Source organism: Stegodyphus dumicola, chromosome 5, assembly GCF_044657685.1.
Source record: "Stegodyphus dumicola isolate Sdum_Otavi_A_Nest chromosome 5, ASM4465768v1".
In the NCBI taxonomy this organism is placed as follows: domain Eukaryota; kingdom Metazoa; phylum Arthropoda; class Arachnida; order Araneae; family Eresidae; genus Stegodyphus; species Stegodyphus dumicola.
Genome location: NC_140772.1, coordinates 141,633,687 through 141,660,704, shown reverse-complemented (window position 1 = coordinate 141,660,704; position 27,018 = coordinate 141,633,687). Strand labels below are relative to the sequence as shown.

Here is a 27,018-nt window from a genome sequence, read left to right as displayed (position 1 = left end):
TATGTTATTGTATTTTTATCCCATAACACTGAACTGACATTTAATGAGTATATTATAAACATTAAAAATTTTTAATTTTTAAAATTAATTTTACTACTTTATTTAAATTTTAGCTACTCTAATTTTTGAATTATCTTTTCATTTATGATTATGTAAGTATGAGTTATCATCAGAGTCCATTTTGAATATTAGTTTTTACAAAATATTTTTGACTTTTTTAAAATACAAAATCATATGCATCAAGAATAAAATTTGAATGGCTTTAATATTTGACTTTATGCACATCATATTGTAGTATAATTTATTGTTCAGATACAGGGTGCATAGATCTTTAATTATTACATTTACTATTTTTATGCATTTTCATAAAATTCCAGGGTTTGTACGGTCCTTAAGAGTCTTTAAATTATTAAATGGAAGTAAATATTTTGAATTAATTTGTGAAATCATTTTTTTTTTTTTTTTTTTTTTTTCCAGCTATGAAGAGAATTCATTAAGTCCAACAATGAAACACATAGATGAAAAAGATAAAAGCCTTTCATTTGGTGAAATGGATATTAGAATCTCTCTAGCTGATACATTTCATGAAGAAATGGTTACTTGGTACCAGAATCAAGATTCTGTAAAAAAGGCAACCTTAGTATGACAAAAAGTAGAAAATATGAAATGTAAGAATTATACTATATGAATATATTGGTATATTTCAGAAATTACTTTAGTTGTTGATATACATAACAACAAATCAAAATTCCAAATCTTAGTCCTTATTTTCTGTAAGATAACTGATCAGTTTAAAAAATTCTGCCAATGCTATATTAAAATGAAAACATTAAATTATTGTCAGAAAATGATATGGCTATAAAAATTGGTTATTAATATGGACCCACTGACAAAAACTTGTTTCAATAAAAGGTGTAATTAGTACACACTTAAATGAATATATAATTTTTTTCATTTATGTCTAGTAGTAAAATTATTTCTTTGGAAATTAAATATAGGTCTATTATGATATACAGTTTATTAGTTTTTTCCAAGCTCTTTAGTCTTGTGGCCTGTATGCATCAAGCTGTAATTCATCATGACCCACATGCATGTAATTGTAATTTTTTGGCACGCACACACATATAGTTCTGGTTTAAAAAAGAAAAAAAAAAAAAAAAAAGAAAAGAAAAAAAGAGTTGAAAAGGAGATTTCTTTAAAGAAATGATGTAATAATAAATGAAATTGTATAACTATAAACAATTTATTCATACTGTTATATATATATAAGAAAAAGAGTATTTGAAAATTTTTCCCAATCTGCATTTTAAGAACTATTAATTCAATGTATCAAAATACAAATTTATATATATTGCAACATAATTAAAAGGAAGTTATAATATGTATGATGAGCACACACAGCCATATCAAATACAAGTCACATCAGATAATATAAGATTTTGATAATTCGGTAGAGCATCTGTCTTTTAAAGAGGAAATATTGGTTTCTATTTTTAGTCAGAGACCATATCTGTGCTTAACACTTTAAAAGTTTAACAAATTATGTTGCAGCAAAGTTACTTAATTTGGGTTGCTTGCCAATTTTGCATCGACTCATTTGTATTTTTTTTTTTACACTGTAATTTCTACTTAATTGTGAGAATCACTTTCTTCCACTTTTCATCTATCAATTTTTTAAATGCAATACAGAAAGAAGACACATCGGGCTTAAAATGTGAACAGTTGAATTAAAACCGCACAACTAATATTAGCAGCATAAAAACAGCACAAGTAATTAATACATATGGATTGTCAGACTGGATTGCTGATTTTAGCTGCGAGATTTCACAATTGCTTCCTTCAAATTGTGATGATGATGCTGATGTTGAACATGGACTGATGAGAGCTTGATATGGACTTAAATATTCTATACTTCTTAAATGTCTTCTTTTCTGTGGTGTTTATTATTAATAATTCTTGTACAATGATATTTTATGGCATGTTGGATAAAATGGAATGCGAGACAAAATTATATGTTTGTTTCCATTTGCTTCACACTTTTTTTTGGAGGGGGAGGGAAGGGCTTTATAACTGTAAGAGCTAACAAACAAAAATCACAGTGTTATTTTGAGAATTCGTGTCTCAGAATATCATTGTCCTACTTCTTGGAAATTTAAAAGCAAATTATATGTCACATTATCTTGCAAGAATAGTGTTCACACTCGTTAAGAGGTGTAAGTAAGCATGTATCGCAAGAAAAATACAGTATTATATTTTCTGTTTTACTTATCTGAGGTTGGTATTTCTTTGAATAATTCTTATGATAGATGTTATTTTATTTATATTTAAAAATATTTTTTATTCATGGATTAATGATTGAACTTCAGTGACAAAGGTAATGAATGACACAGATGGCATGGCTGCAAAGTGTGTCCACAGAAGATCTAGTGATCAGAAAGAGCCATCTAAGATGCAAAAAAGAAAATATGATGAGACATTTCTCCAGTTTTGTTTTACTTTCAACAACTGTGATGGTAATAAAAAACCTCTTTGTTTAATTCGCAATAAAGTTAAACAGTTATTATTACAAAACCATCAAAATTAAAAAGGCATTTTGAATCCAAGCTTCATACATCAGTAGACCAAAAGAGTATTTAGAACACCTGTTTGTAAGCTCCAAATAAAGAAAACAATATGTTGAGAAATTTATGACTGTTGGTGAAAAAAATTTACTTGCGTCATACGAAGTTTCCTATGATTGTTTAAGCTAAAAAGCCATACACCATCAGAGAAAAATCATGTGTTAACTGTGATTAAAATGTGTAAGCTAGAAGCAATTCGCAGATATACATCTGCCAACAAAATTCAGAAAATTCTCTGGTGTACAAAAAATGGCACCATCAGTAAGTTATGGTTAAAATTGTTTGATGTAAAATGTCATATCGTAAGGTTGGACATCTGCTAACATAATATATTAGAAATTTTGAATCAACGTTAGAAATTTTTTCATGTGAAAATGTCAAGTTTTAAGCCAAATATAAGGAACTTTTGAAGGAACTTTTGATTTACTTCTTTCATCTGAACAATTTTGCAGCTGAGGCACATTGATTGCTTTTAGAAGCATATCATGAGGCTGCCTTGAGTAAGAGAAGCTGTTGTGAGTGGTTTCAAAACTTAAACAATAACAAATTGGACATCAAAGAAAAAGAACATATTGGAGGCCAAAATTTTACAAAGATGCAGAATTGAAAGCAGTGCTGGATTCATGTAAAACACAAGTAGGATTTGCACTTACATTAGGAGTGACTCAACAATTGACACCATTTAAAATCAAAATCGAGAAATTGGGTTCCATATGAACTGAAGCCGGGAAACGGTGAGTGCCAATTTTATTCTAAATGTGAAATGCTGCTTGCCAGGCATAAGCAAAAAGGGTTTTTTGCATCCTGTAGTCACTGGTGATGACATTGACAGCCAAGCCTAATATTCATTGAAGAAAGTCATGTTGTGTATATCAGGGAATCAGCTTGATGTCATGTGTATTAACAGTAGCTCAAACCGAAAGAAACCATTATCGGATTTAAAAAAAAAAAAAAAAAAAAAAAAAAGCTACTACTCCAGACATGACAAAATTATTCTTCTCCATGATAATGCTCGTCCAAACATGTTGTGGTGCTGGTCAAAACATACTTGGAAGCAATCAAATGGGAAGTTGTCCTGCTGTATTCACCAGATATTGCTCCCTTTGATTACTACTTGTTTTGATCAATGATGCATGGTCTGTCTGAGCAGTACTTCACATCATACGAAGATACCAAAAATTGGGTTGATTCTTGGATAGCCTCGAAAGATGAAGAGTTCTTCTGATGTTGTATCTGCATGCTGCCAGAAAAATGAGAAAAAGTAGTAGCTAGCAATGGGCAATACTTTGAATAAAACATAAGATACCATTTCATTCTTTCACACTAAATCCTCAAATTTTTTTATGAAACGGTGGACTTTTTGTACACTCATTAATTTTAATGGTTAATAATTTTAATAATTTATATAATTAATTTTAAAATTTATATAATTTATATAATCAATTATATAAATTAATTATATAATTAATTTTAATTAAATTTATATAATTAATTTTAATTTATATAATTAATTTTAATGATTAATCGCTAATTTAAATACTAGGCTTAAAAAGAAAGCCCACAATTTACATTTCAGTCGGATGAAACAAATGATTCATAAATAACTCTGTTGTTACTATATGTTAGACACATTTATATAAAAAAAAAGCATTGATGAATTATTGTCATCATCTGGAAGAATGTACAAGAGGATAGGGCATAGATAGTAAAGTTGATGAATTGTTTAAAAGTGAAGGTTTAGAATGTAAAAATCATGTTGGAGTATGCACAGGATAGCATGAAAGCAATGATGGAAGAAAACATCAGTTTTTTAAATCATTTGTGCATCAATCACTTGAAATCGCAACTCCTGCCTAATCATCATTAACACACTGCCTAATCCATCAAGAGGCCCATGCTGGGGGGAGTTATCAAATTAAAGGATGTGCTTCAGGATTTTGTTAAATAAATAAACTATTGAGTTGTACTCTAAACAGCCATTTAATGCCAAATCAGTGTAAAGACAAGGACTCCAAATACAAAAATTTATTACTATACACAAAAGTAAAATGGAAGCCAAGAAAATGAAGATTAAAAAAGATTGTTATTAAAAGGCGAAATTATTAAATTTTCGATCAAAAAAAAATCTTGCTGCTCTTTTCCAAAAAAAAAAAAAAAAAAAAAACTTATGACTATCAAAGTTTTTGTCAGATACCAAGAATGCTCAAACTGCTTTCTTATTTACTTCAAATGATATAAGTGAATGGAAGAATAGGGTGGAAAATAATTTATTTGATGCTTTCACCTTATGACAATTTTAAAATTGAAAAAAAATAGTTCTGAAGCTAACTCCAAAAATCATTACAGATCACTAAAAAACACCAGAAACACTGTTTTACACATACTTTATGTCAAATTTTGATTTCAAAAAGTTGTTTATTTAAAGTTTGAATTCATAAGCCATTTTTTACTAGCATTAATGAGATTAATCACCCTCTACACAAACTCCAAGAGGAATTTTTAAACTCTTGTGCGATTCTAACTTAAAACTCGAGTTTTCATAAAAATCCTTGACTAAATTCTGGATTACAGCTAGATCTGAATTTCTCATGTTATCTGAAATGACATTAAATTTTCTTCTGGCATTTTGCACCACATATTTATGAGAAATAAATTTTTCAGCTTTAAACAAATATCAACTTAATACTGAAAAATGTTTAAGATGCTTTATGCCCAGCAATGTCAAATATTGCACCGAGATTTAATTTAAATAGTAGAAAACAAGCTCATGCATTTCATTAGTTTTTGTATATATGAAACAGATCTTGAAGCTTGTTTTTTATGCATACTATTTATTAAAGAAATAAATTATTTATGAGGAAATATTAATTTTTTATATCTTGATTTGATATCTGGGATCACAAAAAATTTGATAGAAAAGGATCATGAATGAAAAAAGATTAAAAAACACTGGTATTATAAGATATCAAATTCATGTTTGCTAGAAGGATTTGTTGTATATAAAGGGTAAGTTTTTGGATTATTTTAAAAAAATGCAGCATGATACTCAAGCAGACTGTTTTAAATACAACTAGGTGCAGATATTTATTTCTGCACCTAGTTGCTTTTGCATTTTCGGATGTATTTTGATCATTTTAAGTACTATAGTTTTAAAAAAGAAATCATAAATATTGCTATGTTATCAGCAGATTTAGTACAAAAAATAATGAAGCATTAATCTAAGACAGATTTAGTAAAATACAAAATGTCATAAATTTAATAAATTAAAACTGAGTACCATATTTCCCCTTGTATAAAGACTCACCTTAATTTTGGAACCTGAAAATTAAAAGAATAAAGAATTATTTGGTTGACTGACTGGTTTTTATTAGTCTGCCAGGTTACAATTCAATAGGAGAAAAATATTACATGAAATTGTAGAAATCAACATTTACTCAGTATACAACTCTTCATCACTGTCAGAACTTCCATCCAGTAGCTGGCACTCATCTGATTAAACCCTAAAGTACACAACAACCTACGTTTTCTCTAAATGTACTGTATCAATTCATTTTTTATTGTGGACAGTCTGGTCCTAAAAGGATTCTTTTGTAGTTACTTATTTTAAGGTTAAAGGTGACTTAGACTCACTATATATTTAGAGAGCAAGCTCCTTTGTTAAGAACTAGAAACAATATCATTTTGAAACCTTCATACCAGTTTTTTGTTTGGAGGTGGGGGGAGACATTTTTTTTAATCTTCAGACATTTTGGTTTTTTAAAGAAACATGAGTAAAGGCCTTTGCATTAAGAGTTAGCATGCACCATATGCTTTGTTGACAATCCTTTATCTTTGGTTTCATTCACTGTTGCCATTTTCATTGGTTCTGGTGGCATTGTTGTATAAGATATAACCAGTTTTTAGGTACAAAATTTTGAAAGAAAAAAGTATATCTTATACATGGGGTGAATGCAATATATCATATAATTGTAATAAAAACATTCCAGTTTTGGGCATTTTACTAAGCAACAGATATAGATTTCTTAGCAATAACTATTAAATTTAAAAACAAACTTTTTGAGGGGAAGAATAAAGTTTTCATAATTTTCCTGTCATGATTATAACATAGTTCTTTATTTAAAAATTCCTAATTGATTGCTAGCGTATTGCCTCAATAAAATGAAATTTCATATTGAAACTATAAAATTTTGTATATTTAATTAAAAGTGAAAACTTAATATTACATAAACATTAATTTATTCTGTATATAATTTTCTTACATGATTTAAGTCATGTGCTTACATGATTTCTTATAAGACTAAAGTATATTTTTTATTTTATTACAGATTAATCTTACAAGGCTATTTTTCATTTGGATTCCAAAAAGAAAATGTATATATTTATGTATTTATTTTATGTTGTATATATAGATGTATACTGATCTATATGTATATTTATGGATATCAGAAAATAAATTCTTAAGAAAATCTGAACAAATACTTTATGCATTTATTCAAGATTTACTGCACACTACATCAAGACTACTATTGAAGATAACTATATGTTGATAAATAAAAACCTGAAATACTGATTTAACATTCATATAACTTGTACATTTATTTCCAATCCATGGAAAATGCTAACAAACATTAAAACAGAAGCTGACATCTATCAAATGCATTAAAGCAAGAAATAAAAACACAATAATTATAATTGTATACATTTTAAAGTTACTACATCTCAACAGATTTTGTACACACATTTTGTTAAGCACAAGAATTTCTAAGTTTCATATACTGCATTTTAGCAAGACATATATTAGTTGATGATTAAATAAATATATATACCATATATAAATAAAAAAAGAATTTTAAGAACTGCTTTACTTTCTTAATTTAAAAATAGTTTAATTACATATATATTATCACAGAGAAATAATTTCATCTTAATTATACCGTTATCACACAAATATATTTTTGTAATTAATAGCCAAACAAATAATAAGCTTTTAAATTTCATAGTATTTACAATCACAGTCATGCTTTAAAGAATTTCATAATGCAATTAATTAAATTGCTATTTTATCTATGTATATTCATTACAAACTGCAGATTGTTTGCTTATTCTTTAAGATTACAATAATTAAAATGCATACTTTGAAATTGCACAATAAATTATATTTTAACAGCTAGATAATTTTTTTAAATAACATTTTAATGTATGCTTCAAGTATCTGTAAATACAATGCTCCTGTTATAAATGTTTCAATAAAATAAAGCATTGAAGTATTAAGTATTTGCATTTTACATTATGGGCTAAGAAGCTTCAGCTCGTAAATTTTATTTAAAGCCACAGTAAACTGTAAAAATTTATCAGTGAAACACTGTTGTAACTTATAAGGTAATGCTCATTTCAAAAAGTTCAGTTAAATTCTTGTTCTATAATGAGAGTAGAACTATTTCATAATTAGTACTGTCATATTAACGGTCCCACCAGTGTTCAAGTAGTTAAGAATATTGGAAGTTTGAATGCAGGCAAACGGGCTCATAGCATAGTTGGTTTTCATGGTTTTTTCTATGTGTAACATGAATATGAGCCACTTTCTTTCACTAAGCCCCCTATGGAGGCAGATAGTCCTGTGTGTTTTGCCACATTCCAATAACTTAACCTGTTAGGCTAATAAATAATTTGTTTTTGATATAAGCAAAACTTAGTGCAAGTCTTTCCAGTTCTGAATTTTAAATATTCCTAGGGTATAGATATAAACTGTTGATCTAAAAATTCACAATTCTAAAAAAGGGGGAGCAGATGCCTATACATATAGCCCAAAAATATTTTATAATTCTGTGCTATTTTATGATTTTCCCAAATTTTAAAGTCCTTCTAAGCCTCTACTTCATTCTTCTTAGAATAAAAATACAAAATAATAAATAACAGGCACATAACAGAATCTTAATTTGCATGTATGTTTATTTTATGTGCCCATTTATTACTTGCAGTAACTAACATAGTTATTATTATAACAGTTCACATGAAAGAATATACTATATACAGTAAGACCCCGCTTAACGCTGTTTCGGTTTAGCGCTCTTTTATTTCAACCCGGGGATTCCAAGAAATCGCTCGCAGCATACGGGGATTCCCCGAAATATTATGCTGCGATAGGTTTCAAATACATATCCGAAAGAGTGTACTTGTATTTCTTGTTTGGTGCGGTATTGTACAGACATATTTTGAAGGGGTAAATGTGGAAGATGTCGAAGAAATAATTCAAGAAGCAGCGGCTAGTCTTTCTAATGATGAGCTCAAGGAATTAACTGAACAAGAAAAAACAAAAATGTTGACAGCAGTGATTCAGAAGAAGAGCAAAAAGAACTTTCGATGGCGTTTGTAAAAAGGAGTTTGCCATAACTGAAATAATGGATCAATTCATTGAAAATGATCCGAATTTTGACAGGAGCTCAAAAGTAAGGCGTGGTGTTAGAGATGCTCTATCCGTTTATGAAGAACTTTTAAGAGAACAACGCAAAAGAAAAAGGCAAACAACATTAGATGCTTTTGTCACAAAAAGGCAGAACACTGAAAACGCGGAAGGCTAACTAAATATGACTGACTTAGAATTTTATTTATTTTTTTAAGAATATTCGTTTTGTTATTTATATTTTGTTTTTATTTTTGCAAGAAATAATAATGTGGTATTAATTTGGGCTTTAAGAAATAAATGTTTGGTTTTATTTTTATTAAAAAAACATACTTTTTAAATTTAATACCTCCTAGCCATCTTCCCCTAACCCCAATATTTACATGTAAAGATAGCCTGTTTTGCATTACGCTCTACTTTGATGGAACGTATCCCCCGCGTTAAGCGGGGTCTTACTGTACATACTTTTTGAACAAGGCATAAAAGATGGAAAATATTTTGCTCATTTAAAAGTGTATATAGTTTAAAAAAATTTACTGCTAAACCAGTGTAAACAGATATTCAAAAAGGTGTTGATAATAAATTACATCTAGCAATGTAGTATAGTTTTGCAATCTTCCAGAATTCTGAAATGTTCCCAGTTTTTTTCAGAAAGTTTGCCTTTGATGATAAAAAACTTCATATTTTTTTCTGAATCATTTGTATGATTTAACAGTTAACTTTTTTCTTTTTAAGTGTATACAATTAGCTTCATTTGTTTCTCAAACCAGTCAATGCCTTTTTAGTACTCACTGGAAAATCTGGAATTAGTACAGAGCAGAAAACCTATATAGGTAGAATTTAACAATACATCAAGCTTATTTAAGTCCATTTCCCTTTTGCTCTGTGTTAAATGTTAACTTTTCAGAAAGTAGAGGGTGAAACGAGGTCATTTCTTACGATTTATATGAACTTCTTCAAACAGCTATGATTAAAAAAATTTTAAATATAAATTACAGGTAGGATATTACAGTGTTCCACTGTTTATTAAAAATGTCCATTTCTATATAGAATTCCTTTAATCGCTTTTCGAGCTAAATTAAAAAAATTTTACTCCTGATTATGATCATGAGATTTTTGCTAGTTTAAGAGATATAATTTCTTAAAATATTTGACAAAAATATTGTATAATAGAATACTTAACTTGAAACAAAAACATAACACATATAAATAATTTATATCACAAATATGGTCCCCCAAACAAAACACCAAATGCTTTCTATCACATAACTGCACAACAAGACCTAGCAACACTCATGTAGAGTTATTAAATACTAAAGATGTACGGCAATGGCTAAAAAAATGCAAGCACACATATGAAATTATAAATGACAAAGTTATACAACTTCATAGCCCCTTCTCATATGACTTGACAAAACAGGTGATTTGTAATTCAAATTGACAATGCTTTGTGGAATGGCACAATCATCATAATCGATGAAATCGCATATTACAATATTTAATCCATGTGGTCCAGGATGTTTATCCTCCAGCCATTTCAGTAACTGTTTATTGCAATCAGAAACTAGTACACTTCTCAAATTCCCAAGAAGATTTCTCAAGATCAAGAAAAGATTGGGTGTAAGAATGGCCTGTGAAACAAAGAATTTTCCAGCTTCTCTTCTCCTGTCTATTGTCAAGAAAGCAAGTAAATTCTTGATGCTCCTCGTGTTTGGCCAAGGATTTGGAATTGATTCTCCAGGCCACAAGAATGGATGGTACTGTGCAACTGTATCCCTATAGAAAACAACAACTTGGAAACCTCGTTCCCAAAGCCAGGATAGCGTGAATTCCGTCAGATCTGCAACATAGGGGCACAGCATTGCTCCAAACGTTTCTGTAAGTTGGTGCAGTAACTTGTGGTGATCAAAATGGTTCATCTCGTATAAATGCTGAAAATCCAGTAAAATAACTTCTTTTGAATGAGTAGTAAGAAACTCGTACATTGCTTCAAGGATATTTTTGGTTTCTGTTCCATATAGCCCATGTACAATGTAAAGTTCTCCATCATCAGCTCGTTTCGCAACTCTCAGATCAAAATATCGAATTCCAGCTTCTAACTGTTGTTTGCAATCCAGTGTTTGAGTACAACACCAGTTGTAGATAATGCGTTTAGACAAACAGCTTGTTGCTCGAATAAAAAAGGAATTGTACAGCCCAGGATCATCAGGGGAAATATCAGAATGTGGAGTTAAAGATGAACTGAGAGAATCATGTGAACCTAAAGTAGGAAAAAAATAATAAGATGTTACCTTGAGGGTTATACAAGCCTGTATAAGGGAAATTAAATCATATTTAGCTCTTAAATGCATATCATTGCCATTTGGCAGCTTACTCATAATTAGTCATGCAAATCAAATCAAAACAGAAATTTTAACTTACTGCATAGTGTAACCAATTGAATACATACTGTTTGCATATATAATTTTGAAAATTTCAGTGTATTGGCACCACTAGTGGTGCCACCACACTGAACGGTCATTATTGTGAGTCACTAAATAGTCATTATTATGCATTGATGTGTAGAGTATGGACATCATTTATTTGAGAAATTTTTGATTTTGTGTTTGTTGTTATTTTGATGTATTCAAACTTTTAAAATTGTTTGAACAAGTTTATAAGGTATGTATTATTACATAAAACTGTTATTACACATTTGCCTATCATTTTTTTTTTCATAACGTAGACATTTGACAACAATAATACAGTCAAAAGTCGTTAATCCGGACTCGTCGGGACTTCAACGATTCCGGATTATAGATCATCAGTTTAAATCTGGTAAGATTGCATGCAGAAATTATAATATTAAAAATATGAAACCGTAATTTATGAAATAAAGAACAATTATGATCTAAAGGGTATCAAAATTTACAAAAAAAAAAAAAAAAAAGCTTAATATTTATTTGTTTATTTTATTAAACATTTATTTCAATGTAAGTTGTTTAAGTTGCTTCATTTTTTATGTGATAATACTTTCTCTTTAATTCTATAAACAGACATAATTTCTTGTTCAGTTACAAAGTTCTGCTGTTCAAGTCCTATAATTGCTGTGTCGAGAATACCGACTAATTTGTCAATCGAAATTTTTTTGTTTTCCATAACCTCTGTGATGACGAGGAATTTGATTTAAATCATATCAAAGACGGAGTACATCGAGATGAGATACTACATTTAGTAAGGAATTATAAGCCAAATAAAATAAAAACATCTGCTCTGAAGATAAGGATAGTGCTGACAGATCAACTTCCAGTTCATTGTGTGGCGCAATCTTATCAGATTTAAATTGATGATCTATAATCCGGAATTGCCGAAGTCCCGACGAGTCTGGATTACAGACTTTGTACTGTAGTTTTAAAAATGAACATAAATTTTATTAATGTTTATGAAAGCAATTTTTTAGAAGTATTTCATTAATAAATCATGCATCTTAAATACACCTGTCATTAATACGGAACCTTCACCTTCAAATCATAATTTTAAGTACAAAAAAAATATTCACAAAATGATTAATCAAGTTATATTATACAAGGGTAGGGTTTTAAGAATAATGTATCTGCTTACATACAATTATGGCAATTTATATAATTAGTAACTTTTTTAAAAATATGATACATTTGTTTTAATGTTTGCAAAAAGAACTCTTATATATCTGCAAAAAGGAATTAAGATTTATTAGATTTTAAATAAAATTAAACTAGTTAGTAATCTCTTCCTAGATTATTGTTTTCACATGATTCAGAATAACATGCAACTGCATATTGTATTCTTATCTCTGGATACCTATAAACTAAAAATATGTTGGTTTTTAAAATTGGAATGCAGCACTAAAGAAATTTTATTATTTAATCAGATAGTTTTAATTAAGTTCATCATTATTAATGTAACCTTTTAAGAGAAAAAAACATAGTGTATTCAATTTTTTTTTTTTTTTTTTTTTTTTTTTTTTTTTTTTATATATTGCCACATTTTCAGTATTAATCCACAATGTATGTTTCTTTATAATAATAAATTTTTCAGTTAGACTGAAAAATCATGTCCGGAAATAACAGAATTTTTTAACACTCACAAAAAGAGAAGTTTAATTTCTAGGACTAATCTTAGAGCTTTAAGTCTAGCACATTATATGGTTCAGTTAAAATAAAATCTGGGTTATAAACATTGCATTTAACTTTATTAAGATTTTAGAAGCAAAACTAACTATATAAGATAAAAATTATCAGTGGAGAAATAACAACCTATAGTGAAACTCTTTGAGCTATCCCAACATTTTCAATTCTAATCAGGGAATCACAAGCAAGGGAGAAAATCTGGTACTTAACATATTATCCTATCAACCATGAAACTGCCACCTAACAGCAGATTTAGTGCCAATTATGCATAAGTGTGATACCACAAAACACTCATAACATCTGTGCTTTCGTTTGATGTAACTCTGATTAATTCTTGATAAGCAACATTTTGTTTTAATGAAGAAGGATATAAATTAACTATTACTCCTGTATTTCTTTCCTTGCATTTTGGAAAAAAATGAGTTTACATTTGTGACTGTTCTGGTACATTTACAGAAGCCAGAGCTTTTGGTAAAATTGGAAGACCTAACAAAGTCACAGAAATCAACAAAAGCTTTTTTTACGACGTGCAAAAACGAAGTTGGATACTTCTGTAGCCAGGGGTGTAGCTAGAGGGGGGCATCTGTCCTCGGACGCAGAATCCAAGGAGCGCCAAACTGATGTTACGACATTTTAAGAATTAAATGTTTTCCATGCTTGGCAAGCAGTAGGGGGTGCGAAATCTTCAGTTGTCCCTGGGCGCTGAAAACCCTAGCTACGACTCTGTCTGTAGCAGTGGCTTTTTGGTGGATTGTGCAGAGAGAATGATGAATGTTTTAATGTCAGAGTAGCAGGTACAAGTGCAGCTCAGAATTCTGTAGGAATGATAGGTAGGATCTCCACCAACTTTCATGATCAACAGAATAATACATAAGTACCAAAAAACCTACTTGGGTTAGTTGAATTCTTACAAGGTTCATGTTCAGAGAAGTTCCCATGATGGGAACGTACGTATACTGTACCATAGTATGCAGCTCCTTTATTTGTGCATATGAGCAGACGAACCCCCAAGAAACACAAATAAAATTTTTAAAATGTTAACTGCATTTCTAGATTTTTGTCAATTTCCAGGATGAGTTCCTCACCCCATACTCTTTCTAAATGTGCTAACACATAGGTAATGTACTGCATAGTAGGTTATTATATGCATAGAGTACTTGCTTTTTCTCGATCGCAAGTGGGATTTCAGAAATGCCCATGAGTTACCAGTTTATTGGGACTGAAGCCAACAGGACGGGGAGTTGAAAAGCATCGCTGATACCATTTCATTTGCACATCTTCAGTGTGCAGGAGCTTGCACTGTTTGCAGTTATCTCGTCTGAATTCTCCTTTAGTTTTCTATATTCAGTTAGTTAATTGGTTTTTCTGTTTTCTTCATATTTTTTTAATTGTTATCATTTTTCGATGCATATTTTTTGTGAACTACTGTAAACAGTTGAGATGGCACTTGGTAAAATCAGTGCTCCAGAACTAAAGCAGTAAAATCAGCATTTCGGAATCAAAGTAATTACATTTTTCAACACTGTCTTTGCAAAGAAAATTTGAAATGAAATTACTCACGTTAACATCTTTGCTAAACCTTACCCAGATAATGAAATGTAAGACTAAAGATTTCAAAAGACAATTCAAACCTGATTTATATGAGAAATGTTTATGGATTTGTGAATGCTAAAGAACTAAAAGGCCTTCCCCCCTCCCCCATATCTTTTTTTTTTTTTTTCAAAACAAAATGATGATTCAAGTTGGGTGAGTTATAGTGTTGCTCACAATCACATTTAAACTTCATCTTAGAATTTAATTTGCTAGGGAAACAAAAGAAATTCAGAATAATTTATTAGACTGCATGCTCACTGTCTGTCTGAGCCACATAAAATGAGATCTCAAAAGCTAGCTTTGTTTCAGTAATAGCAAATGAAACTACTGATCTATCGTCCACTTCTAACATGTTAACCGTTTTTGATATGTTTTAATAAACAACCAGTTGAAAGACTCTGAGAATTCACAAATCCACTTGGGTATGATTCAAAATCTATAGATGAATGTATCCAAACAAGTTTTGAAAAAATATTAGACAAACCTGAGAAATTAATATCACAAAACTACATGCATAATTAGTGATCATCAGGCTGGTGTTCAAGCTTTTATTCAACATACCTACAATTCTGTTTATGAATGAGAAGGAAGCCCTCCTTTTTATGATAAAAATGTTATAAAATCTGTAACCTGTAAATTTAATTTTTCCTGATGTAAGAGAATTGAGGTTGACCATTGGCTGCTAAAAATGGCTGCTTAACCAGGGTCAAATCTTGATAAATGCATGGTTTTTTCCATGTGTAATATAAATACAAGCTATTTCTTTAAAATGCTCTTTGAAGGCATTTCTCCCCTTAGGCAGTCAGCCCTTACATGATTTGGATTAATTAATTAACCTAACAGTGGAATACTTATTACTTAAATTAACTTATACAAAGAGTATATTTTCTAATTTTAAAACAAATGCATATATTGATACTATCCTAGGTATTATTTCAAAACTTTAGATAGCATTTTCATTTTTTAAACTAATAAAATTTAAAAAATGTGTCACATGGCAATTTTTTTTAACACATAAATACATTTTTGACTTTAAAAAGGTGGATTTATGGCATTGTATAAGTCAATCACATGGAGTCCAGTATTCCAAGAGATTTCCCATTCATTACTTTTCTCCCCTTAGGCAGTCAGCCCTTACATGATTTGGATTAATTAATTAACCTAATAGTGGAATACTTATTACTTAAATTAACTTATACAAAGAGTATATTTTTTAATTTTAAAACAAATGCATATATTGATACTATCCTAGGTATTATTTCAAAACTTTAGATAGCATTTTCATTTTTTAAACTAATAAAATTTAAAAAATGTGTCACATGGCAATTTTTTTAACACATAAATACATTTTTGACTTATAAAAAGGTGGATTTATGGCATTGTATAAGTCAATCACATGGAGTCCAGTATTCCAAGAGATTTCCCATTCATTACTTACTTAAAAAAATGTCCCATCTTTGCATTTCATGTATCTACTAGTGGATACATGCTATGCAAATTGGTAAAATCCATGTACTCTCTAGTGATAGCAGTACTATCTATAGCAGTACAAAACTATCTAATGAAGCATCAAATATTATGATATATAATATTGGGATTAAAATGTATAAATATATTTTCTATGCTGGGTAATTAAGAGTTGCTAAATTACAAATTTTCATACTACTGCTCAAAATGTTTGCAAATACATAATGAAATTTGCCATACATCAGATGAATAATTTGTTAGTTACCTTATTTAAGTTATAGCATACCTAACATTTATTTTACTTTCTTATTGAACCTTCCAGGATATTATCAACATGCACATACGTTTGTCAGGTGTATTTTTATTATTGTACTCATCTTTCAATTTTGCACAGCTATCAGCATTAAATTTATAAAAATAAAAGATGCTGTTTCCATAATAAATAATTTTAATAATAATAAAAAAAACATAATGCTGGCATACATACATTTGCATTTAAAATGAATATCAATATGAAGCCATTCAAATTAAACTTAAATAAATAAATTACTAAAATTCCATCTGTCATTAACTGGCTTTAGTAATATATCTACAATTTTGTTAAAACAAATCAACTCCACTGCATCTGATTCAATCTATGATAACAACAGACAATTTCTTTTATTTCATTGCAGTTTGTTTCTTAAATAATACATTATTTGTTTCAATGCCGAAAATAAAACATTCAGTGCTTGCAATTGAAATAAGCATTTTCAAAATTGTTTGCATGTTAAAAAAAAAAAAAAAAAAAAAAAAAAAAAAACTCGTATTTATAAATATGTAATACTTTTAAGAGAATAACAGCGAGTTGCTAAAATTTTTGAGCTAGTGTTAATTTAATATAACGAAACCAAGATACAAAGAAAAATTATCTTTGTTTTGTTAAAAGAAATGAATAGCAACTAAAAAAGAATAATAAATTTCCTGAAAATTTTATGTTCTTAACAAAAACACCATTATTTAAACTATACAAATAAGTTTATACACTTTCGTGTAGTTCTATAACTACTAGATAAATAAGAAAAATATTTAAATAATTAATTGATGCTATACATGTTAGGTTAGTTAATAACTTCATACTCATTGGTTATGGTCTAGTGATTATATTACAAATTTTTAGAACTGGTCTCTGTCCAGTTAAGCACTAAATTAGCTACTAAGTAATTACCATAAATTTTCTAAATACATTTTACAATTCAATTTTAATAGCTTGATCACTAAATTTAAATAAATAAATAAATAAATAAATAAAAAAAAACGAAAAAAACAAGCGTTTACTGGTTACATTCATGCAACAGCACCTTAAAGAGACAAACTACAAAATACTCACAACTTTAAAAAGAAACTACAGATTTGTTCTTATTATCATCCTTTTGTGACTGTGACATAATACACATAGGAAATAAAATTGCTATAGTACTTACATACGTGAAATTTTTGCAATATAGCAGTTATTAGTATACCTTGATGGTTTCATACAACTTCTGTAGGTCAGTCTCAAAATTCTAAATAGTTATTTAATGTCTGAAGAAAACTGAAAGTTAAATTTTTAAACCCAGTAACTAGAAAAAAATTTTGATAATTCCTTGTTAAAGAGTTTCTACATAAGCTTCTGGGGATATTTGAAAGCTATATCTTACAGGTCAACCATTCAAGTACTAATTTTAACCACTAAGCATCATGATGGCCCTTGCTACCTAAAATAATACATACTAGATCTGTTTTCATGAATAACACTGTGAAACATGGGGAAGCGAGGTAATGAAATAATCACTTTTTTCACAAAGTGTATACAACACGATCTATTTTTAGTGCTTTTTTTTTTTTTTTTTTAACATTTATTTGGCAGAGTTTCCAAACATTTTATAGATTCTCTGAGTTGATAAGGTTTATGACCATTGATCTACAGAAAGAAATTCAAATAAAGATAGAAAGCTCACAAATTTCCCAGTAATCTTTAGTTTTTGCGTTATGAATTTAATATCTTGAAAATTGCCACTTTCTTCTGCAGTTTATAATTACTTTTTTTCTTCTTGTTAGGAAACCATAAAGCTTTAAAAATGTGGCTCTTATGGTTTCGCCCAACTGAATGCCATGAGATTCTTTACAAAGAATGCTGTTACATAAGTGTCTTTGAAATACTATCGAAATTTACGTAGTAAACTACTTTGGTATACGGTTGGTGGACCGGTAGACGGTAGTAAACTACTTTGGTCTTTGAAATACTACCGAAAATTACTTTCGACTTTTTCAAATATACCTGTTTATGCATTTCATAAATATAAAGGCCACTTGCATAAATTAAATGCTGATTAGAGAAAGCCGTCTACTTAATGTTTCGACTTCATATATATGTGATAGAACTATTTATAGGCATTTTGTAAACGTTAACAACAATTTGAAGATTACATTAACTTGTTTACGAACCAGGAAAGTAATTCCCCGAAAATAATAAATACTAATCCAAATATTGATTAGCACTTTAGTTACTTTCATTCAATAAAAATATGAAAAATCTCCCAGAAACATGCGAGAAAATTGTACACAAACTGAAATGATATTCGTTTGTTTGCTTACGCGATGCAAGCCTGCGCAGAAATGTAAGGTAGCCTTTCCTCATATGAATAGTATTTGCTATTAATATCTTTCATATAAAGTCGGGGTAGCAGATATATGCTTACCAGGTATAGCCAGACAATGTAATGGTAATGAATGTGCTTCTTCAGGTAATTTTTCCATCCACCGATCTAAACATCTTTTGTTTTTATCGAATTGTAAATCAACTTCCACAAGATCCGCGGGATCCATTGCTCTTTAAAGCCGATCGATTGACGTATTTTTGTGTTGCCATTCCTAGCATAAATTTTCAGAGAGTCATGAATATCCGAACGTCGCTAGCATATGTTTCTAATTATCAGAAATTTACCTTCCATTTTGATTTTGATAATTAAAGAGGACATAAAACTTAGAAAACAAACGAAAGAATTAAATATTTAATTATTACTTTTTAAAATTTTGTATCATAAAAAAATTAACTGTGCAGATGCTAAAAAATGCTGCCTTATGCCGCTAACATTTCTAGAGATTCGAGTAGCAGAAAATTTCATTATTCGTTGGATTCAGAATCATCATTTCAAAGATGATTTACAATGTATTAACTGTAATTCGAAATTCATCTTTAGCATTTAACATCAAACATCCTTACTTCCTTCTCGACATAAATTTAGCGAATTACTAGTGAAAGAACTTCATACTACTTACCTTCATGCTGGTCCTTCTTTATTATCACATCGCATCAGACAATCTTACTGGATAATTGGAGGAAAGAAACTGATACGCAGTTGTGTCAACCATTGCTTAATATGTCATCGATTTAAAGCTGCTTCAAATCCGCAATTGATGCGTGACTTACCTGAACATCGCGTGACTTTGGAACGACCTTTTTACGCATCTGGTGTGGATTACGCTGGTCCTATTACCATGAAATTTAATAAGGGTCGTGGTTCTAAAACAACGAAAGGCTATATAGCTCTGTTTGTTTGCTTGTCGACTAAAGCTGTGCATATAGAAGCAGTCAGTGACCTGACGGCAGACTCGTTTATCGCGGCACTTAGACGTTTCATTTCACGTCGCGGTGCACCACGGCACATTTACAGTGACAACGGTACCAATTTTCTGGGAGCATGCCGAAAACTACAAGAACTAAATCAGATTTGGTCTTCCTTGTATGCAACAGAATCGGTTTTCCGAGAACTAACTAAGTCATCTATTGAACGGCATTTTATACCGCCTGCTTCGCCCCACTTCGGAGGAATATGGGAAGCCGGCATTCGCTCAGCGAAATTTCATCTGCGAAGAGTATTGAAAGAGATTCTTTTAACCTACGAAGAGTTGTCAACGCTTCTTACCCAGATCGAGGCTATTTTGAATTCACGTCCACTTACTTACGTGAACGATTCTGATATTGACTCTATTAATGTTTTAACCACTTCTCATTTTATTACAGGTGATACTTAGACTTCCTTTCCAGAGACACATCAGTCTGTTCGCGCAAGGAGTTCTAGGTGGGAACTTGTACAGAATCTACGTCACGGATTTTCGAATCGATGGAAAAGGGAATATTTGACTTCTCTTCAGAAGAGATACAAGTGGCAGCACACCAAACCCAACCTGAAAGTCGACACAGTGGTTCTTGTCATCGAAGATGGATCTCCACCTCTAGCTTGGCCTATAGGACGGATCATCGATGTCCATCCGGGCAAGGACGGCTTAGTTCGCGTAGCTACAGTTTAAACTAAAGCTGGCATCTTTAAAAGACCAATTAATAAACTTTCACCTTTGCCTATGTATCAGGACTAAACCTGATAGTGTGGGAGTAGGTTCACTTCCATGCCTATCGAATTAATTTCTACCTTTTCGTTGCCCTACGTTGGCAACACGCTTTTGAGTTTTGTCGTTCGTAGAATTCGGTCGCTAAAAGCGTAGCTGGCCTGCAACGGTTGTAATTCTTATTTTAATGCTTATCTGTACTCCTGAATTATTACTAAATGTTTACGTGTGAATGTTATATTATTAAATGTATTCAGTTTGATTTAAATAGACTAAGAGTCGTTGAATTTATTAAGTATATTTAAAGTCGAAACTGCATCATCCATGTCGGCACCATTCTAATACGAGGAACGTAAACAGACAGTAAAAATATTACTATTAGTTAAACTTGGTTACCTACAAGAGGATTAGCTATCGAAGCTGTCATTTTTGATTTGATCAAAAGCACTTCTAAACATGGAATCTGAGAGTCTCGTATTCTTCTTATTTTACTATTAACCTAGTAAGATGAACAAGGTAATGCTGTTACTTTGAACTAAAATTAAAAAATGAAATTATGTTACCCATTGAAGTCCTTGATATTGCAAGGATAATGAAAAAACTTAAAAATAGTCAGACATTAGGGGAACTTCGTCCACTTGCTTCCATCATAATTGGTAAATATTAATGCTAGCCCCTGCATCTCCAATGCGCAATAACTATTTTTATGTTAAAGATTGCTATGGCAACAGCGATATATATCTCAGATGATACATCGTTGATTATGTTTCTTTATTTATCTCAGTTTATAACTCGCCAGATTACTATAAGTGATTAGGCGGCCAGACAGTAGAGTGGTTAGGGAAGCCTGATTGCGATACCGAAGGGCCTGGGTTCGAATTTCACTCTGATTGTCATGTTTCTTGTCACAATATATATAATTTATAATAACTCTTAACTTGGATATGTCTGACATTCACTATACTACTACTCACGTATCTGTAAAGTAAAAACCATGTCGGAAACAAAAAAGAAGAGACGGCAGTATAATGTGGATTATAATTAAATACGGATTTATCGAAATCTCACGAATCCATCATCCCCAATGTGCCTTATTTGTCAAAAACATTTTCAAATGAAGCGATTAAGCCTTCTAGGCTTCAAGATCATTTTAATAAAATACACCAGAATAAGAAAGACAAAGATGTGACCTATTTTGAAAACAGGAAAAAGAAGTACAAAATTCAGCCAACTATATGAAACTTTCTTCATCAGCTTCTAAGCAAGACGATGACAGACTTTGAGCTTCGTACAATATCCCATTGTTGATTGCTAAAACAGGCTACTATTGGAAAAGATTTCATTTTACCAGCAGTAAAAGAAGTAATAAGCACTGTGCTCCATAAACCAGCTACAGATATTATCCGAAAAATTCTCTTGAGCAATAGTTCTGTGCAAAGACGAATTGAAGAGATGGCTGAAAACATTGAAGAATCAATGTGTAATCATCTGTAGACTCGTCAATTTTCAATTCAGGTGGATGAGCCCACTTTACCAACCAATGAAGCATTATTGTTGTAATACATAAGGTTTATCAAACATGAAAAAATATGTCAAAAATATAGTTGCTACCAATTTGGAAACAGTTATAAAAGGAGAAACCATACTCAATACATTGGAAAAGTTTTGTGACGAAAAAGAAATTTCTTTAAATAATATTTTGTCAATTGCTTCGGATGACGCACCGGCTATGATAAGGCGTCACAAAGGCTTCATAGAGTGCTTAAAAAATAAAGCTCCTGACGTGCTTGCTATGTATTACGTAATTCATCGCCAGCATTTGGTTGCGAAAAATCTGAGTGAACGGCCTCCATACATCACTGCAATATGTTATCAAAGTAGTTAATAAAATCAGAAGTAATTCGTTGAATGACAGATTATTTAGTCAGCTTTTCATTGCCAACGATGAAGATTTCAACTGACTGCTGCTTGCCCTAGAAGTGCAATGGCTATAAAAAGGTACTTGTTTAACTGAATTTCACAATCTGTTTGGGTCTGTGATAGAATTCCTAGGAAACAAAGACACGGAACTGCGCTACAACCTCATTTCATCAAAGAACGATATTGTGCACCTGACAGGACTTGTATAAATTGCTTAATAATATCAATCTCCAACTTCAAATGCGACAATTTAAACTTGATTAATACAAAAAGTAGCGTTACTGCTTTCGTGTAAAATCTACTATTATATAAAAGAAATATTGGCAGACGCGAATTCAATAACTTCCCAAATTTATCAGCACTATCATTCAAGCATGAAGACTTGCTTGTTTGCTGTCAACACTTGGAAAATTTCCACAGTGATTTCAAAGAGCGATTCTAGGATATTCTAAACATGGACATACCAAAGTGAGCTTTGGATTTTGAAACTGTACCTAGGATTTTTGGTCGATTGTTCAACGATTTCTGATAGCTTTCCTGTCTTCCTGTTTAGCTGAACGTGGATTTATCGCTGTAGCAATGTTGGATAACTAAAAAGAGAAATCGGCTTCATGTTACTGAACACGGCGACTTACATTTGTTTTTAAGTAAAATAGAGCCTCATGTTAACAAACTTCTTCAAATGCCTGAAATTCAACCTTCTTATTAGATAAGTAATAAATTCAATATCTTTTGAACGTTAATAAAAATACTTTTAATATAACTAACTATGCGTTTTAATTGTTCTCAATGAAACAGTCTTCTTTAAACTCAGAATAAGGACAGGATTATTTTCTATCTTATAACTATAGTATATAATATTATACGCTTAAATATAATCGTGGCAATAGCTGTTTCAGATTCACAAGTAAAGGGAGTGGCTTTAGAAAAAAAAATATTCTCAAAGTGGGCGGTGGGCAGAATGAGGTTGAGAACCTATGATTTATATTTTTCTGCCTTAAGAAAATTATTTCACGTCAAAAATCAACATTTTATAAGTTTGTACAATAGATTATGGAAAATAAATATGGACTACCTGCCTTTTAAAAGCTTATACACCAAGGGTGGCCAACTTTTACACCAACTGGAGCCGTATGCATGATAAAATTCAGGAATATTAAAGGCCACAATTAGACTTTCTATCACCCACAGCTAGGTTTCTATATCATTTTAAAAGAAGCAAAATAATTTTTGAATAGTAGAAAACGTTTGAGATAAATTAATAAGGATTTTGCATATTTTAAGTAGGCAGTTTTTAATTATCATTATTTATTACTAAAAATCTTGCTGATCTTTCTTTCTATTCAGGAAAGTATATTCCTACGCTTTAAAAATTTAAAACTTTTTTGTGATTCAATAAGCACTCTTTATTCTTCTCCTCTACTTAAGTAGTAAACCAGAAGTTTTTTTCCTTCCAAATTTACACTTCTGATTATAATTAATACCCGATAGGAAGAAATTGAAAAATTGAGGGAGGAAAAAAAAGAGGTTTCGACGCTAATCTACAAAGTTTTTCATTTAAATTTAGAATAACTAAATAATTTAAAAAATGTACTAATGACATTTTTAATATAAAATAACAGAAGGTGGAATGAATAGAATTACGGGGAAATTCAAGTTCAAGATTTCAGTTCAAGATGTAAATATTTTTTAAACAGTCAGTCTATAAGAGATTTTTCGTAAATATAATAATTCAAAATTTTCTTACAGCAGTTATGAAAAGATACGATATAAAACTTATACTGCAATTTTTCAGTTACCTAATTCGTTTGATGAGAACTGATTATTGTATAAGGCATTTTCGTGGTGTAACTGTAGCACATTCGATAGTATTCGAGAGGTCCAGATTCGAGTCCCGGCGAGGGCACTGCTCATCTTTCACTTCCCCAGCATCAGAAAAATTCCTAATGGTTCTAAAATTGGACATGTCTTATTTTTTTTTTTCTAGCAAAGTTACAGTTCTACATATTCTCCTTGCCTTTCATTATGATTTGTAGTGCCTCATTAGTGGAGCGTATTGTCAATGTATTTGTATTTTCCAGTTTCGACAGCGCACTTTCTATTCTGAAGGTAGCTAATAATAAAAACTGAATTATTTGCCTTTTATTCCTTATTTTGTTAATTAACACATGACGCTTATTTTGAAATTGTTTGAAATTATTACGCCCATTATGCAATTGTAAAAATAAAGTTACTGATTATTAAAAAGGGCGATTTTTGTTTCAAATTATATTTATATTTAAAAAATAAAAATATCGTTTGTTACATTTGAGCTTACATTTTTTTCAATTTTTTTTCACTGTTGCGCAGTGATCGAGTGGGCAAGACCAATAAATGCTGCTAGATCGATGCAAGTTTGAATCCTGGGCTGCTTATGAATATTTTCATTGTTTCCAAATGTATAATATGGACACCAAATGTATAATATGTTTCTTTAGAAAAAAAATCCTCCTTGATCTTTCCTTAGGTGTGATAACCCTTGAATGCGTTGCGATAATCGATTAAAAAAAAACAAGTTTTCTTTCTTCAAGAGCAAAGAATTTCCCCTTAATCATTTTAAGTTTGTTTTAAAAATAACTTTTTGAAAATTCAAAACATAAGTTATAATTATTATTAAATATATCCAACTAAGTTTTATTATTAAATTACTAGCATTATCGCTTACAAATACTTATATTTGCAGACAAAAATCGTGACAGTTTCCCTTCTTTCATTATCTTTTATTTTTTTAATACCGAAAACAAATAAGATTTTCTGAAATACCCCTTCATTATTAATAATAATAAACTTGACTAACTAATAACAAAAGGGTGAACTCAAATCTTCCCATTTTAACTATGGATTAAAAAATAACGAATGAGTAAGTAAATTCAAAGATTAATGATTCACTTATTTGAAACTTTAATATTAGAACAATTCTTGCTAAAATACAAGAACCAATATTGCTTACAATGCGCACTCTTAGATTTCTTGAAACACATAAAATTGAGAACGTCTAGAGCATTCCCTTGACTCACCCCATCTCCATCATATCCCTGTGATGTGGGAGTGTGAAGAGAAGTATTATTTTGGGGTCAATGAGCTGAAAATTCTGATTTTAATGCACAAATTCATCATACACAAATATATGTTTTGACACCCCTAGCGCTTCATGAAAACGAATGAAACTTAATCGAACGCTATGTTTGCTAATAATGTTTTCTTCTCAATTAACAGCTTCAAATAAAAATGTATAATTATACATTTCCTCGAAATGGCGCCCTTTCCAGTCTGGCACCCATGTGCATGACACGGCCTGAACAACCGAACGGCGAGGCCTTAGGTAGAGGACAGCAGCGAAGGAAAATCCTGTTACGTGGACTCTTTTTCATACGAATGTTGCTTTATCCCATTTCCTTTCCAAGATTTTATGATACTGTTAGATTACCAAAATATTACTCTAACCTCTGAATTTCAACTTTTTCAGTTATATGGCTCGAGAAGGACACTTTCGTAAACTTACCCGTGACTTACCTCACTTGTCTGACAGTAACATCAGAACAAACCCACGAAATTCATTGTGGCAAAGAGAGCAAGATTGCACCTGCCTTTGAAGCTCAGTTCCGCCCCAATTTGGATGAAGAGCACTCCAGGGGGACTTCGCCAAAGACTTTTCTGGAAGCTGGTTCATCATCATTTAATTTCTTACGAAAGTTTTAATGGCATAAGTGTTTGCGAATTCCTATGCTAATAAGAACTGAAATGAACTTTTTTTTTAAAAAGTAAATAAATTGGTAAAATTTATTTCTGAGAAAAGCGCCTTTAACAATTTTTGTCAATTCATTGTAAAATTTTGTAATCCTTCTTAATTTTGTTTTAATTTTCTCTTACTGTTTATTTTGCATTGTGTTTCATACTTACTTCTGTAAGATCCACGTGATACTATGTGGTACACGAGGAACTCCTTGTGTTTCTTTTAATAATAACAGAAACATTGAGTTAATCTTATAGAAACTTCATATGCAGATGAAACGCAGGTACTGTACATCTTCATTAGGCAGACCAGTATATCTGTGAACGGTTAAATTCGCGAAACAATGATAATTCGCTCCTGATTAATTATCGGTGACTGAAATATCTGGCTGCACGAATTCACCGAATTTTCTTCATATACTACGTTTACGTTTATTGCTCATTAAGATTAAGAAACCAAAACATACCTGAAAGCGGTCTCTTTAATAAAGATTAATTTAAGTATGAAAAATATAATGTAAGAGTGGATCAATGTCAAGTATCATTTGCATGAAATTGCACATAATGCTGCTTAATGTATACTGAATGTGAAATAGCTGAAGTCTTTTTAAACTTATGGAAACAAAAACTTACATTTTATTTATAGTTCCTAACACTACACATAACATTTCACTCTAACTTTTAATGCTTCCGATTAGACGCTCCTGATTTAATTATCGGTGACTGAAAT

General features: G+C 30.5%; 2 protein-coding genes across 5 annotated transcripts in view; one reads left to right on the top strand and one right to left on the bottom strand.

Moving 5' to 3' along the window:
• Positions 1-7,083, top strand: part of LOC118181300 (uncharacterized) — a 243,838-nt gene extending 236,755 nt beyond the window's left edge. For all 4 annotated transcript variants that reach the window (XM_035350406.2, XM_085817136.1, XM_085817135.1 and 1 more), the window contains exons 22-23: positions 478-668; positions 6,947-7,083. In XM_035350406.2, the coding sequence (XP_035206297.2) occupies positions 478-646 (169 nt within the window). In that variant the 3' untranslated portion in view covers positions 647-668; positions 6,947-7,083. The remainder of the gene's footprint in view (positions 1-477; positions 669-6,946) is intronic.
• Positions 7,084-7,089: 6 nt separating this feature from the next.
• LOC118181298 (PI-PLC X domain-containing protein 3) lies at positions 7,090-19,096 on the bottom strand. The gene is made up of 2 exons (XM_035350405.2): positions 18,950-19,096; positions 7,090-11,281 (listed from the first exon to the last, which is right to left on the bottom strand). The coding sequence occupies exons 1-2, from the start codon at positions 19,074-19,076 to the stop codon at positions 10,398-10,400; spliced, it is 1,011 nt and encodes a 336-aa protein (XP_035206296.1). The 5' UTR covers positions 19,077-19,096; the 3' UTR covers positions 7,090-10,397.
• Positions 19,097-27,018: the final 7,922 nt, after the last annotated feature.